General features: G+C 47.3%; 1 protein-coding gene across 43 annotated transcripts in view; it reads right to left on the reverse strand.

The window, feature by feature from the left end:
- Positions 1 to 16385, reverse strand: part of dmxl2 (Dmx-like 2) — a 137406-nt gene that overhangs the window by 82178 nt on the left and 38843 nt on the right. For all 43 annotated transcript variants that reach the window (XR_008131806.1, XR_008131801.1, XR_008131802.1 and 40 more), the window contains exons 14-25: positions 15825 to 16027; positions 13473 to 13594; positions 10646 to 10735; positions 10021 to 10129; positions 9666 to 9785; positions 7834 to 8046; positions 7086 to 7387; positions 6564 to 6736; positions 6260 to 6479; positions 5099 to 5569; positions 1071 to 1400; positions 635 to 754 (exon numbers count right to left, since the gene is read on the reverse strand). Coding sequence is in view for 2 of the 43 variants with exons in the window: in XM_052515880.1 (XP_052371840.1) it covers positions 635 to 754; positions 1071 to 1400; positions 5099 to 5569; positions 6260 to 6479; positions 6564 to 6736; positions 7086 to 7387; positions 7834 to 8046; positions 9666 to 9785; positions 10021 to 10129; positions 10646 to 10735; positions 13473 to 13594; positions 15825 to 16027 (2473 nt within the window). In the remaining 41 variants the exon portion in view is untranslated. The remainder of the gene's footprint in view (positions 1 to 634; positions 755 to 1070; positions 1401 to 5098; positions 5570 to 6259; positions 6480 to 6563; positions 6737 to 7085; positions 7388 to 7833; positions 8047 to 9665; positions 9786 to 10020; positions 10130 to 10645; positions 10736 to 13472; positions 13595 to 15824; positions 16028 to 16385) is intronic.

Here is a 16385-nt window from a genome sequence, read left to right on the forward strand (position 1 = left end):
GAGGGAAGGAGAGAGAGAGGGAAGGAGGGAGAGAGGGAGAGAGAGAGGGAAGGAGGGAGAGAGGGAGAGAGAGAGGGAAGGAGGGAGAGAGGGAGAGAGAGAGGGAAGGAGGGAGAGAGGGAGAGAGAGAGGGAAGGAGGGAGAGAGGGAGAGAGAGAGGGAAGGAGGGAGAGAGGGAGAGAGAGAGGGAAGGAGGGAGAGAGGGAGAGAGAGAGGGAAGGAGGGAGAGAGGGGAGAGAGAGAGGGAGGGAGGGAGGGAGGAGGGAGAGAGGGAAGGAGGGAAAGAGGGAGAGAGAGAGGGAGGGGGAGGGAGAGGGAGGGAGGGAGGGAGGGAGGGAGGGAGGGAGAGGGAGGAGGGAGGGAGGGAGGGAGGGGGAGGAGAGAGGAGGGAGGGAGGGAGGGAGGGAGGGAGGAGGGAGGGAGGGAGGGAGGGAGGGAGGGAGGGAGGGAGGGAGGGAGGGAGGGAGGGAGGGAGGGAGGGAGGGAGGGAGGGAGGGAGGGAGGGAGGGAGATTAGCAGAGAAGAATTACTGTATTAATCACAGAGGCGATATATTTGCTTGACAAACAATTAAACCAGACAATAACATCTAAACCATCCACAAGCTGGTAAGTAAATAAATGTTGTTGTTAACCTGTGCGTGTTCTGGTCCGAAGTAGGTGGGTCCGTACTGAGACAGGTTGATGAATCTAGACTTCTTCTCTACTTTCTCTGTAGCGAAGCTCACAAAGTCATCTGTCGTCACAGCCTGCAACTGAGGGAGACATACACTAGATGTCTGGCATCACTAGATGATTGATTGATTATTGATTTGGGTATAACAGAGAACAAGATTACATCTGGACCCAAAGGTTAACACATGGAGGGGTCACATGGTTCCAACAAACATTTACTGCATATCTTGTCTTTAGGTAAGACAGAATATCAACATTATACAATAGAAACTAAACCAACAGAATCAAATCGAAGAATCTGTTGAGCATCTACACACTTAGGAAGTATGATTCTATGGAAAATGAAACATCTGTATGTGTCACTGAAACATCCAGCTAAAACCTGAATCCTCTTACCTGGAACAGGTCTGTGTACTGATCTCCTCCTGTCTTCCTCGCCCCCTCTACCTCGGACACCTTGCCTCCCTTCGCCCCCTCCTCTCCTCCCTTATAGGAGGTGTCCAGGTCAGCAGAGAGAAGAGCGTAGAGGGGTAGAGGGGGAATGGAGTTGATTTCTGTGTAATCTCGTCCCCCGTCGCGGCCGGCCACGATGGTGTCTTTAGCCGTACTGCCGCTCACACTGATTGTCCGGGACAGGTGGCGTCTGGTTCCACCCTCACCTGCCTCCACGTCCCTCACCACAGCAACCTCCCCAGCGATACATTTCACCAGGTGGGACAGAATGGCCTGAAGAAGAAGAATAACCGTTGTTGTCATCATAATTACAGTAGCCATGGTGTTGTCATCATAATTACAGTAACCATGTTGTCATCATAATTACAGTAGCCATGTTGTTGTCATCATAATTACAGTAGCCATGTTGTTGTCATCATAATTACAGTAGCCATGGTGTTGTCATCATAATCACAGTAGCCATGGTGTTATCATAATTACAGTAGCCATGGTGTTGTAGCCATGTTGTTGTCATCATAATTACAGTAGCCATGGTGTTGTCGTCATAATTACAGTAGCCATGTTGTTGTCGTCATAATTACAGTAGCCATGTTGTTGTCGTCATAATTACAGTAGCCATGTTGTTGTCATCATAATTACAGTAGCCATGGTGTTGTCATCATAATTACAGTAGCCATGGTGTTGTCATCATAATTACAGTAGCCATGGTGTTGTCATCATAATTACAGTAGCCATGGTGTTGTCATCATAATTACAGTAGCCATGGTGTTGTCATCATAATTACAGTAGCCATGGTGTTGTCATCATAATTACAGTAGCCATGTTGTTGTCATCATAATTACAGTAGCCATGTTGTTATCATCATAATTACAGTAGCCATGTTGTTGTCATCATAATTACAGTAGCCATGTTGTTGTCATCATAATTACAGTAGCCATGTTGTTGTCATCATAATTACAGTAGCCATGTTGTTGTCATCATAATTACAGTAGCCATGTTGTTGTCATCATAATTACAGTAGCCATGTTGTTGTCATCATAATTACAGTAGCCATGTTGTTGTCATCATAATTACAGTAGCCATGTTGTTGTCATCATAATTACAGTAGCCATGTTGTTGTCATCATAATTACAGTAGCCATGTTGTTGTCATCATAATTACAGTAGCCATGTTGTTGTCATCATAATTACAGTAGCCATGTTGTTGTCATCATAATTACAGTAGCCATGTTGTGATCATAATTACAGTAGCCATGTTGTGATCATAATTACAGTAGCCATGGTGTTGTCATCATAATTACAGTAGCCATGTTGTTGTCATCATAATTACAGTAGCCATGTTGTCATCATAATTACAGTAGCCATGGTGTCATCATAATTACAGTAGCCATGGTGTTGTCATCATAATTACAGTAGCCATGTTGTTGTCATCATAATTACAGTAGCCATGGTGTTGTCATCATAATTACAGTAGCCATGTTGTTGTCATCATAATTACAGTAGCCATGTTGTTGTCATCATAATTACAGTAGCCATGTTGTTGTCATCATAATTACAGTAGCCATGTTGTTGTCATCATAATTACAGTAGCCATGGTGTTGTCATCATAATTACAGTAGCCATGGTGTTGTCATCATAATTACAGTAGCCATGTTGTTGTCATCATAATTACAGTAGCCATGTTGTTGTCATCATAATTACAGTAGCCATGTTGTTGTCATCATAATTACAGTAGCCATGTTGTTGTCATCATAATTACAGTAGCCATGTTGTTGTCATCATAATTACAGTAGCCATGGTGTTGTCATCATAATTACAGTAGCCATGTTGTTGTCATCATAATTACAGTAGCCATGTTGTTGTCATCATAATTACAGTAGCCATGTTGTTGTCATCATAATTACAGTAGCCATGTTGTTGTCATCATAATTACAGTAGCCATGTTGTTGTCATCATAATTACAGTAGCCATGTTGTTGTCATCATAATTACAGTAGCCATGTTGTTGTCATCATAATTACAGTAGCCATGTTGTTGTCATCATAATTACAGTAGCCATGTTGTTGTCATCATAATTACAGTAGCCATGTTGTTGTCATCATAATTACAGTAGCCATGGTGTTGTCATCATAATTACAGTAGCCATGGTGTTGTCATCATAATTACAGTAGCCATGTTGTTGTCATCATAATTACAGTAGCCATGTTGTTGTCATCATCATGTTGTTGTCATCATAATTACAGTAGCCATGTTGTTGTCATCATAATTACAGTAGCCATGTTGTTGTCATCATAATTACAGTAGCCATGTTGTTGTCATCATAATTACAGTAGCCATGTTGTTGTCATCATAATTACAGTAGCCATGTTGTTGTCATCATAATTACAGTAGCCATGGTGTTGTCATCATAATTACAGTAGCCATGGTGTTGTCATCATAATTACAGTAGCCATGGTGTTGTCATCATAATTACAGTAGCCATGTTGTTGTCATCATAATTACAGTAGCCATGTTGTTGTCATCATAATTACAGTAGCCATGTTGTTGTCATCATAATTACAGTAGCCATGGTGTTGTCATCATAATTACAGTAGCCATGTTGTTGTCATCATAATTACAGTAGCCATGTTGTTGTCATCATAATTACAGTAGCCATGTTGTTGTCATCATAATTACAGTAGCCATGTTGTTGTCATCATAATTACAGTAGCCATGTTGTTGTCATCATAATTACAGTAGCCATGGTGTTGTCATCATAATTACAGTAGCCATGGTGTTGTCATCATAATTACAGTAGCCATGTTGTTGTCATCATAATTACAGTAGCCATGGTGTTATCATAATTACAGTAGCCATGTTGTTGTCATCATAATTACAGTAGCCATGGTGTTGTCATCATAATTACAGTAGCCATGGTGTTGTCATCATAATTACAGTAGCCATGGTGTTGTCATCATAATTACAGTAGCCATGTTGTTGTCATCATAATTACAGTAGCCATGGTGTTATCATAATTACAGTAGCCATGTTGTTGTCATCATAATTACAGTAGCCATGGTGTTATCATAATTACAGTAGCCATGGTGTTGTCATCATAATTACAGTAGCCATGTTGTTGTCATCATCATCATGACATTCTATGACGACTCAAGAAGTTGTCTGGTCACTTAAATAAATGTATCTTGGTTGCAAACTTTTATAAAGTGGACAGGCAGATGGACAAACAGCCAGCCAGCCATGCAAGCAGCCAACCAGCCAGCCCACCAACCAAATCAGACAAACAGCCATCCAGACATTCATTCACCCCACCCATCCACCCAGACCCACCAGACAGACAGACAGCCAACCAGACATCCATCCACCCAGCCATCTATTCATCCATCCACCAACACACCCAGCCAGACATCCATCCATCCACCAACACACCCAGCCAGACACCCATCCACCCAGACAGACAGCCATCCTATTCATCCATCCACCAACACACCCAGCCAGACACCCATCCACCCAGCCAGACACCCAACACACCCAGACAGACACCCAACACACCCAGACAGACACCCCCAAACCAGCCATCTATTCATCCATCCACCAACACACCCAGACAGACACCCATCCACCCAGACAGACACCCAACACACCCAGACAGACACCCAACACACCCAGAAGACACCCATCCACCCAGACAGACACCCATCCACCCAGACAGACACCCATCCACCAACACACCCAGACAGACACCCATCCACCAACACACCCAGACAGACACCCATCCACCCAGACAGACACCCAACACACCCAGACAGACACCCAACACACCCAGACAGACACCCAACACACCCAGACAGACACCCAACACACCCAACACACCCAGACAGACACCCATCCACCCAGACAGACACCCATCCACCCAGACAGACACCCATCCACCCAGACAGACACCCATCCACCCAGACCAGTCAGTCAGACCCACCTTGGCGCGGCGGACCTTCCCCAGGTCCATGAGCTCCAGCAGCTGTGTTGGATGGTACTGAGGCAGGGTGGGGGACAGGGAGTGGGCTGCCTCGAACAGACCCCCCTCCTGCAGCCCTGCCGGCGCCTGGAGAGCCTCGTCGATTGCCACGTTGCCCTCAAACACACTCTTGGACCGGGGGCGCCCCTTGAACGCCAACGAGGATCCCCCCGTGGTTGCATTGGTGGCCGTCTGCCCTCCGCCCCCTCCAACCCCCCCGGCGACGTTATCTTCAGAGGAGAGGCTGTCCCCCTCGACCTCGCCGGGCTTGCGGTCCTGCCGCCACTGGGCGTACACGTGCATCTCACAGTCCATACCCACCACCAGGATGCCGTCCCTCACCCAGGACAGGGACACGGGCAGGGAGGGGGTGCCGTCTACAGAGGAGAGCAGGTCCACAGTGCGCAGCAGGATCCAGCGTGAACGGATACCCTGTTTCACATTAGATTAGGGATGCAGGGGGGTAATAATAATGATTATTATTATTATAATAATAATAATGTTTATTATCCAGAAGATTTATTGTGTAGTCATTAGGCTCTGGTCAAAAGTAGTGCACCAATTAGGGAATAGGGTGCCATTTGGGTAGTCAGAGAGTAGTCTCACCCTAAATTCTTGTTCACTACATGCAGTACTTTAGTCAGACTGAAGTTGTTTGTTGTGAGGATGGGCACGAGGGGCTAACCAATCAGAGTATCAAAGCCAATGACACATTTTCAAACCACTGCTTTACACACTGGCGGAATACCAATGGGTTTCTGGACCAATCACTGCCCCATTCGGTGAAGGGTCAGGGAGGGACTCAGATCCAGACTCATTGTGGAGAAGAAACTAGGGTCTGTGGGCGTGGTGTTTGGCCTGAAGCAAGGAGTCTGACTAGCCAGGAAACCATTTGGGACGCAGGCTTGAAAAGTTGATTGTACTCAAAGAGGCAAGTCATTTAGCAGCATACACAACACATACAGACAGAATCACATGCTAACAAACAGCAGATGTACCAGCAATACACAGTAGATGAAATGTGTGAAGAATACAAGGTAGTGTAGGTTACAGAAGTACCAGTTTGATCCTGACTTTGGAGTGTGTGTGTGTGTGTGTGTGTGTGTGTGTGTGTGTGTGTACCTGTTTGATGCTGCCCCCTAGAGGTAGGGTGATGATCGCCACCCCGTCCTTGCTTGAGGTCTGTTCGTTGACCACGCCCGAGATGCGACCGTACATGAGGATATTGGATCCCACCCCCACCGTGAGGATATGAGACCCATCCTCTTTGGACAGCCAGTCCAGGTGGACATAGTGTTTGATGTTGGGAGAGTGGTGGTCGCGACTCATGTACAGGTCAGACCTACAGAGAGAGAGAGAGGGGGTTAGTCATTTTAGAGACATGCACACACTTACATACACACACTCACACACACCCCACCAGTACCTGCTGTACACAAAGAGGTTGGAGTCTACACTGACTCTAGGGTCCAGGGTAGAGGAGGGCCTAGTGAAGTCATCCAGATGGAGAGTCTGCTCCAACACCCACTCAGACCCCCCCGTAGACTCACACTCAAAGATGGACACGTGCATGGAGAAGTCCCCTGCTGGATCATGGCCCTGGAGAGAGGGAGGGAAGGAGGAAGGTACACACTTCATTAAACCGGCAGGTTAAATGCAAAAACACTAAATGTCTGAGGGAAAATGAACAATGAAGTATTGTACATTTTAGTCATCGGATGGTCTCATCCAAAACCATATCTAGAGACAGAAGCACAACCACTTCAGGTAAAACCTTCTACTATAATGACTGATAAAGATACTGTCTGTTTTACATTCCTCAGGGCCAGAAATGAAAAGCAATGTGCTTGAATTCGGACAGGTGAACTACACTGTACGTAAACAGAATATGCACTAATCCAACGAGCCATTAACTTGAGTGGAGTGTCCAGTAAAAGTCCTGTCCTACCTGTCCCGGGATGTGTCCAGGCCGGGGCTGTTTGAAGGAGACAGCCAGTCGTCCAGTGTAGGAACAGGACACGGCTACAGGACGTCCCGGGACACACACAGCACTGTTGTTATCCTCCTCCTCGTTGAGTAGAGCCCAAGGCTCCCAGTGATAGATCCTGTTCTCCCCCTCCTCACACCCCAGGCCTGTCTCTCCCCCCTCCACAGAGCAGCGCCAGAAACGGACGCGGGAGTCAGAGCAGGTGGTGACGATCAGGTAGGGGGCCAGACACACAGGGTAGATGGATGACGAACTCAGGTGACCTGGAGAGAGACAGTATAGAATAACTGTTACAAAAGAATCAGACTAAATCAGATGACTTGAAGACAGAGACATGGAGGACAATGGCATAATAAATAGTTAGGATCCAGTCCCTGGCTTGTGAGATGTTTCAATTTTCTATGATGTGCTGTTGGTTTTACAACTTTTACTTTGGAATATATTACATTTGGACTGTTTTTACAAATATGTAAAAGTAAAGTTATTAGTCTGCCTGTGGAGGGTATATGTATGTATATATATGTGTGTGTGTATATCCACCCGTACCTGTGGAGAGTATATGTATGTATATATATGTGTGTGTGTGTGTATCCACCTGTATCTGTGGAGGGTATATGTATGTATATATATATATATGTGTGTATGTGTGTGTATATCCACCTGTACCTGCAGAGGGTATATGTATGTATGTGTGTATATCCACCCGTACCTGCGGAGGGCGTAGCTCTGGTCACCTCCACCCCAACAGGCAGGTCCAGGCGGTGGCTACAGACCAGCTTGGAGCTGAGGATCAGTTTGCTGGCTGACTGCAGGTTGGCTGTGGAGGCTGAGCGAGGGAGAGGGGAGGGGGACGTGTCAGCTGTACTCTGTTGGAACGGGATCGTCAGCTGAGACTGGTAAGACCGCTCTGGGACCGGATCATCTGAACACACAGAGAGAAAGAGAGAAGAGAGAGAGAGAGAGAGAGAGAGAGAGAGAGAACTTTATTGTTCATATAGTCATCTCAACAACAGAGGAAAAACTTTATTGTTCACAATATTATCTATTACACCGGGGCCCGCCGCACTCTATTACACCGGGGCCCGCCGCACTCTATTACACCGGGGTCTACCGTACGTTACTCTATTATACCGGGGTCTACCGTACTCTATTACACCGGGGTCTACCGTACGTTACTCTATTATACCGGGGTCTGCCGTACTCTATTACACCGGGGCCCGCCGCACTCTATTATACCGGGGTCTACCGTACTCTATTATACCGGGGTCTACCGTACTCTATTATACCGGGGTCTACCGTACTCTATTATACCGGGGTCTACCGTACTCTATTATACCGGGGTCTACCGTACTCTATTATACCGGGGTCTACCGTACTCTATTATACCGGGGTCTACCGTACTCTATTATACCGGGGTCTACCGTACTCTATGATACCGGGGTCTACCGTACTCTATATACCGGGGTCTACCGTACTCTATTATACCGGGGTCTACCGTACTCTATTATACCGGGGTCTACCGTACTCTATTATACCGGGGTCTACCGTACTCTATTATACCGGGGTCTACCGTACTCTATGATACCGGGGTCCACCGTACTCTATGATACCGGGGTCTACCGTACTCTATGATACCGGGGTCTACCGTACTCTATTATACCGGGGTCTACCGTACTCTATTATACCGGGGTCTACCGTACTCTATTATACCGGGGTCTACCGTACTCTATTATACCGGGGTCTACCGTACTCTATTATACCGGGGTCTACCGTACTCTATTATACCGGGGTCTACTGTACTCTATTATACCGGGGTCTACTGTACTCTATTATACCGGGGTCTACTGTACTCTATTATACCGGGGTTAGGTTGTGGTTAGGTTGGGTTGTGGTTAGGTACTCACCCACATAGGCCTAGGTTCGGTTGTGGTTAGGCTAGGTTGTGGTTAGGTACTCACCCACATAGGCCTAGGTTAGGTTGTGGTTAGGTTGGGTTGTGGTTAGGTACTCACCCACATAGGCCTAGGTTCGGTTGTGGTTAGGCTAGGTTGTGGTTAGGTACTCACCCACATAGGCCTAGGTTAGGTTGTGGTTAGGCTAGGTTGTGGTTAGGTACTCACCCACACAGGCCTAGGTTAGGTTGGGTTGTGGTTAGGTACTCACCCACACAGGCCTAGGTTAGGTTGTGGTTAGGTTGGGTTGTGGTTAGGTACTCACCCACATAGGCCTAGGTTAGGTTGTGGTTAGGTTGGGTTGTGGTTAGGTACTCACCCACATTGGCCTAGGTTGGGTTGTGGTTAGGTATTCACCCACACAGGCCTAGGCTAGGTTGTGGTTAGGTTCGGTTGTGGTTAGGTACTCACCCACATAGGCCTAGGTTAGGTTGTGGTTAGGTTGGGTTGTGGTTAGGCTAGGTTGTGGTTAGGTACTCACCCACACAGGCCTAGGTTCGGTTGTGGTTAGGCTAGGTTGTGGTTAGGTACTCACCCACATAGGCCTAGGTTCGGTTGTGGTTAGGCTAGGTTGTGGTTAGGTACTCACCCACACAGGCCTGTACGGACTGGAGGTGCAGGTGCCACATCTGCAGCACAGAGTTCATGTTCAGGTCCTTCTCTATGACAACCAGGAAGAACTTCTCAGAGAACGGAGTAGGGTGGTACTCTGGAGAGGAGAAACACAATGCTTTTACACGTTCTTCAGTTCAGTCATCCACTCATTCATCCCATCCTGAGTTGAAGGAAGGTCAGTGTGTAGAGCTCTGGGTTCTCCTGAGGCTAATCATGTCATTCATACATTAACCAATTCATAAATCCATCCATTCTTCTGTCCATCCTTTCACACCCTCAATTCTCCCTCCCTCCCTCCTCTCTCTCTCTCTCTCTTCAAACTCCCGTACCCTCGAGAGAAGGGTAGGATGTAGTGTAGAGCTCTGGGTCCTCCTGAGGTGTATACCCCAAAATAAAGTCCTCCTGGAAAACATGAAGGAGCTGGGTGGTAGATCCACACTATAGAGAGAGAGAGAGAGAGGGAGAGGGAGAGGGAACTTCTGTGAGTGTAATGTTTACTGTTCATTTTTATTGTTTATTTCACTTTTGTATATTATCTACTTCACTTGCTTTTTCAATGTTAACATATGTTTCCCATGCCAATAAACCCATTTGATTTGAATTGAATTGAGAGAGATAGAGGGTCAGAGGGGGGAGAAGGAGAGAGATGGACATATTTCCCTCAGATTACAAAGACACACAAACAATTGAAAAACAAATCACATTTTGATAAGCTACCATATATATGTTAGGTAAAATACTTCCGCTGTGCACCACCATTTACCTGTAACTAGATTAATGATATAGCATGATCTCTTGACTTACTGCTTAGATAAAGAGACAGGTGTGGTTAAGGGCCTGTAAGTAAGCATTTCACGGTATGGTCTACACCTGTTGTATCCGGCACATGTGACAAATAACATTTGATTTGACTTACTGCTTAGATAACGAGACAGTCAGATAGGTATTTCTTACCTGGTTAGTGATGACATCTAGTTCTATGATGCAGCCTGGTCTGGCTGTCGACTGCTGGCTCACTATGTTAAATACCTCTCCTACTAGTTTCTATGGAGAGAGACAGAGAGAGGGGGGAGGAGAGAGAGATGGGGGAGATGGGGGGAGAGATGGGAGGGAGGGAGGGAGGGAGGGGAGGGAGGGAGGGAGGGAGGGAGGGAGGGAGGGAGGGAGGGAGGGAGGGAGGGAGGGAGGGAGGGAGGTTAATATATAATAATATTTACATTTACATTTAAGTCATTTCACGCTCTTATCCAGAAGCGACTTACAAATTGGTGCATACACCTTATGACAACCAGTGGAACAGCCACTTGCATCTAAATCTTGTTGGGGGAGAAGGGGGTGAGAAGGATTACTTACCCTTACTTACCCTATCCTAGGTATTCCTTGAAGAGGTGGGGTTTCAGGTGTCTCCGGAAGGTGGTGAAAGTTTGTTCCACCATTGGGGGCCAGAGCAGCGAACAGTTTTGACTGGGCTGAGCGGGAACTGTACTTCCTCAGTGGTAGGGAGGCGAGCAGGCCAGAGGTGGATGAACGCAGTGCCCTTGTTTGGGTGTAGGGCCTGATCAGAGCCTGGAGGTACTGAGGTGCCGTTCCCCTCACAGCTCCGTGGCGAGCACCATGGTCTTGTAGCGGATGCGAGCTTCAACTGGAAGCCAGTGGAGAGAGCGGAGGAGCGGGGTGACGTGAGAGAACTTGGGAAGGTTGAACACCACACGGGCTGCGGCGTTCTGGATGAGTTGTAGGGGTTTAATGGCACAGGCAGGGAGCCCAGCCAACGAGTTGCAGTAATCAAGACGGGGAGATGACAAGTGCCTGGATTAGGACCTGCGCCGCTTCCTGTGTGAATCGTACTCTGCGGATGTTGTAGAGCATGAACCTACAGGAACGGGACACCGCCTTGATGTTAGTTGAGAACGTCAGGGTGTTGTCCAGGATCACGCCAGGTTCTTAGCGCTCTGGGAGGAGGACACAATGGAGTTGTACCGTGATGGCGAGATCATGGAACGGGCAGTCCTTCCCGGGAGGAAGAGGAGCTCCGTCTTGCTGAGGGTTCAGCTTGAGGTGGTGATCCGTCATCCACACTGATATGTCTGCCAGACATGCAGAGGATGCGATTCGCCACCTGGTCATCAGAAGGGGAAAGGAGAAGATTAATTGTGTGTCGTCTGCATAGCAATGATAGGAGAGACCATGTGAGGTTATGACAGAGCCAGTGACTTGGTGTATAGCGAGAATAAGAGAGGGCCTAGAACAGAGCCCTGGGGACACCAGTGGTGAAGCGCGTGGTGAGGAGACAGATTCTCGCCACGCCACCTGGTAGCGACCTGTCAGGTACACGCAATCAAGCGTGGGTTAGGCGTTGTGGAGATACTCCGGTATCGAAGGCAGCCGATAGGTCTAGAAGGATGAGAGCAGTGAGAGTTAGCTTTAAAGGCGCCTCCGTGATACAGAGAAGACAGTTTGAATGACTAGTCTTGAAACCTGACTGATTTGGATCAAGAAGGTCATTCTGAGAGAGATAGCGGTAGAGCTGGCCAAGGACGGCACGCTCAAGAGTTTTGGAGAGAAAAGAGAGAAGGGATACTGGTCTGTAGTTGTTGACATCGGAGGGATCGAGTGAGGTTTTTTCAGAAGGGTGCAACTCTCGCTCTCTTGAAGACATCTAGCCAGCGGTCAGGGATGAGTTATGAGCGAGGTAAGGTAAGGGAGAAGGTCTCCGGAAATGGTCTGGAGAAGAGAGGAGGGGATAGGGTCAGCCGGGCAGGTTGTACTGGATTTCTGTCAGAGCATAGGGTGGGGCAGTGAGAGCAGCTGACTTACAAACGAGGATCGGATGTCATCGACCTTCTTTTCAAAATGGTTGACGAAGTCATCTGCAGAGAGGGAGGAGGGAGGGGGGAGGATTCAGGAGGGAGGAGAAGGTGGCAAAGAGCTTCCTAGGGTTAGAGGCAGATGCTTGGAATTTAGAATGGTAGAAAGTGGCTTTAGCAGCAGAGACAGAGGAGGAAAATGTAGGGGAGGGAGTGAAAGGATGCCAGGTCCGCAGGGGGGGATTTTCCTCCATTTCCGCTCGGCTGCCCGGAGCCCTGTTCTGTGAGCTCGCAATGAGTCGTCGAGCCACGGAGCGGGAGGGGAGGACCGAGCCGGCCTGGAGGATAGGGGACATAGGGAGTCAAAGGATGCAGTAAGGGAGGAGAGGAGGGTTGAGGAGGCAGAATCAGGAGATAGGTTGGAGAAAGTTTGAGCAGAGGGAAGAGAAGATAGGATGGAAGAGGAGAGAGTAGCGGGGGAGAGAGAGCGAAGATTGGGACGGCGCGATATATATATAATATATGCCATTTAGCAGACGCTTTTATCCAAAGCGACTTACAGTCATGTGTGCATACATTCTACGTATGGGTGGTCCCGGGGATCGAACCCACTACCCTGGCATTACAAGCGCCATGCTCTACCAACTGAGCTACAGAAGGACCATAACCAGGTTAAGAGTCTTTAACCAGCTATCTTGAAGCTTTAAAGTTCCAGTCCCCTTCAGTCTCAGGATTTCACTGTTAATCTGACTGAGGACATCTGTACGTGTCTGTGTGTGTCTTTTTCTGTGTTTACTTACTGAAGTCTCAGGATTATACTGTTAATCTGACTGAGGACATCTGTACGTGTCTGTGTGTGTGTGTCTCTGTGTTTACTTACTGAGGTCTCAGGATTTCACTGTTAATCTGACTGAGGACATCTGTACGTGTGTGTGTGTGTGTGTCTGTGTGTGTGTGTCTCTGTGTTTACTTACTGAGGTCTCAGGGTCTGACAGTTCGTCCAGTAGTTTCCTGGCGTCCACCACAGCCTGGTAGAGACGCAAGTTCTTACCATCTGACGCTACGAAGCACGCACTGGAACTGTTACAGTATGTACCTGGGGAGAGAGATGCTGTTTTGTTACAGTATGTACCTGGAGATAGAGGGGAGAGAGATGCTGTTTTGTTACAGTATGTACCTGGAGATAGAGGGAGAGAGATGCTGTTTTGTTACAGTATGTACCTGGAGATAGAGGGGAGAGAGATGCTGTTTTGTTACAGTATGTACCTGGAGAGAGATGCTGTTTTGTTACAGTATGTACCTGGAGATAGAGGGGAGAGAGATGCTGTTTTGTTACAGTATGTACCTGGAGATAGAGGGGAGAGAGATGCTGTTTTGTTACAGTATGTACCTGGAGATAGAGGGGAGAGAGATGCTGTTTAAATGTGAGCACTCTGAGTAAGATTCTGCATGTAGTTAGTAGAAAAGCCCAATAAAATTGCAACTTCAACTTGAAGCCCTACAGGTGTCTCCAAACCACCCCTTCATTGAGTACTTCACCAGTACCTTGTCTGAACATGTGATACACACATGAACAACAGTTATACATTATATACAGTGGGGAGAACAGGTTTTTGATAACCTGCAAAATCGGCAGTGTTTCCTACTTACAAAGCATGTAGAGGTCTGTAATTTTTGTCATAGGTACACTTCAATTGTGAGAGACGGAATCTAAAACAAAAAGAAAATCATATTGTATGATTTTTAAGTAATCAATGTGCATTTATTGCATGACATAAGTATTTGATCACCTACCAACCAGTAAGAATTCCAGCTCTCACAGACCTGTTAGGTTTTCTTTAGGAAGCCCTCCTGTTCTCCACTCATTACCTGTATTAACTGCACCGGTTTGAACTCTTACCTGTATAAAAGACACCTGTCCACACAATCAATCAAACAGACTCAAACCTCTCCACAATGGCCAAGACCAGAGAGCTGTGTAAGGAGATCAGGGTTCAAATTGTAGACCTGCACAAGGCTGGGATGGGCTACAGGACAATAGGCAAGCAGCTTGGCAACAACTGTTGGCGCAATTATTAGAAAATGGCAGATCAAGGTCAATCACCCTCGGTCTGGGGCTCCATGCAAGATCTCACCTCGTGGGGCATCAATGATCATGAGGAAGGTGAGGGATCAGCCCAGAACTACACGGCAGGACCTGGTCAATGACCTGAAGAGAGCTGGGCCCACACTCTCAAAGAAAACCATAGTAACACACTACGCCATCGTGGATTAAAATCCTGCAGCGCACGCAAGGTCCCCCTGCTCAAACCAGCACATGTCCAGGCCCGTCTGAAGTTTGCCAATGACCATCTGGATGATCCAGAGGAGGAATGGGAGAAGGTCATGTGGTCTGAAAATAAAAATATAGTTTTTTGGTCTAAACTCCAATCGCCGTGTTTGGAGGAGGAAGATGGATGACTATACCCCAAGAACACCATCCCAACCGTGAAGCATGGAGGTGGAAACATCATTCTTTGGGGATGCTTTTCTGCAAAGGGGACAGGACGACTGCACCGTATTGAGGGGAGGATGGATGGGGTCATGTATCGCGAGATCTTGGCCAACCACCTCCTTCCCTCAGTAAGAGCATTGAAGATGGGTCGTGGCTGGGTCTTCCAGCATGACAACGACCCAAAACACACAGCCAGGGCAACTATGGAGTGGCTCCGTAAGAAGCATCTCAAAGTCCTGGAGTGGCCTAGCCAGTCTCCAGACCCGAACCCAATAGAAAATCTTTGGAGGGAGCTGAAAGTCCGTATTGCCCAGCGACAGCCCCAAAACCTGAAGGATCTGGAGAAGGTCTGTATGGAGGAGTGGGCCAAAATCCCTGCTGCAGTGTGTGCAAACCTGGTCAAGAACTACAGGAAACGTATGATCTCTGAAATGACTAACAAAGGTTTCTGTACCAAATATTAAGTTATGCTTTTCTGATGTATCAAATACTTATGTCATGCAATAACATGCAAATTAATTACTTAAAAATCATACACTGTGATTTACTTAATATTTGTTTTAGATTCCGTCTCTCACAGTTGAAGTGTACCTATGATAAATATTACAGACCTCTACATGCTTTGTAAGTAGGAAAACCTGCAAAATCGGCAGTGTATCAAGTACTGGGTCTCCCCACTGTACATCCTCCAGCAGTGTGTGTGTGTGTGTGTGTGTGTGTGTGTGTGTGTGTGTGTGTGTGTGTGTGTGTGTGTGTGTGTGTGTGTGTGTGTGTGTGTGTGTGTGTGTGTGTGTGTGTGTGTGTGTGTGTGTGTGTGTGTGTGTGTGCTAACCTAGCACAGAGCTGGGTACAAGGGTAGGCAGCCATGCTACATTGGAGAAGGCTGATGTGTGCAGGGAGTTGATTCGGGCCAGCTCTGACACTCCTCCAGTGCAGGACAGGGGTCCTATGTGGTCCACCCTCCACAGAATCAGCTCACTGTAGATGGCTTTTGGGTCATGGAACGTCCTGGTGGCCGCGTTACGCAGCTGCTTCCTGGGGGATCACACACATAGTTCGAGTTTGTCAAAGTGTGTGGCTCAGTTGGCAGAGCATGGCGCTTACAACACCAGGGTTGTGGGTTCAATTCCTATGGGCGACCAGTACGAAAAAGTATGCATTCACTACTATAAGTCTCTCTGGATAATGAGTTTGTCTAAAAAATGTGTATGTCACACACACACACACACACACACACAACAAATTGTCAAAGACAGAGATTATATTACAAACACACGCTTGCAGGCATGTACACACACGTATTTCTGATACACACTCACATGAACATTTTGTAAACACACACACACTTTCTAGACATTGAGGTCCTAGAGGGTCCTCGTTGCTTCCTCCTATG

Source organism: Oncorhynchus keta, unplaced genomic scaffold (genome assembly GCF_023373465.1).
Source record: "Oncorhynchus keta strain PuntledgeMale-10-30-2019 unplaced genomic scaffold, Oket_V2 Un_scaffold_3531_pilon_pilon, whole genome shotgun sequence".
In the NCBI taxonomy this organism is placed as follows: domain Eukaryota; kingdom Metazoa; phylum Chordata; class Actinopteri; order Salmoniformes; family Salmonidae; genus Oncorhynchus; species Oncorhynchus keta.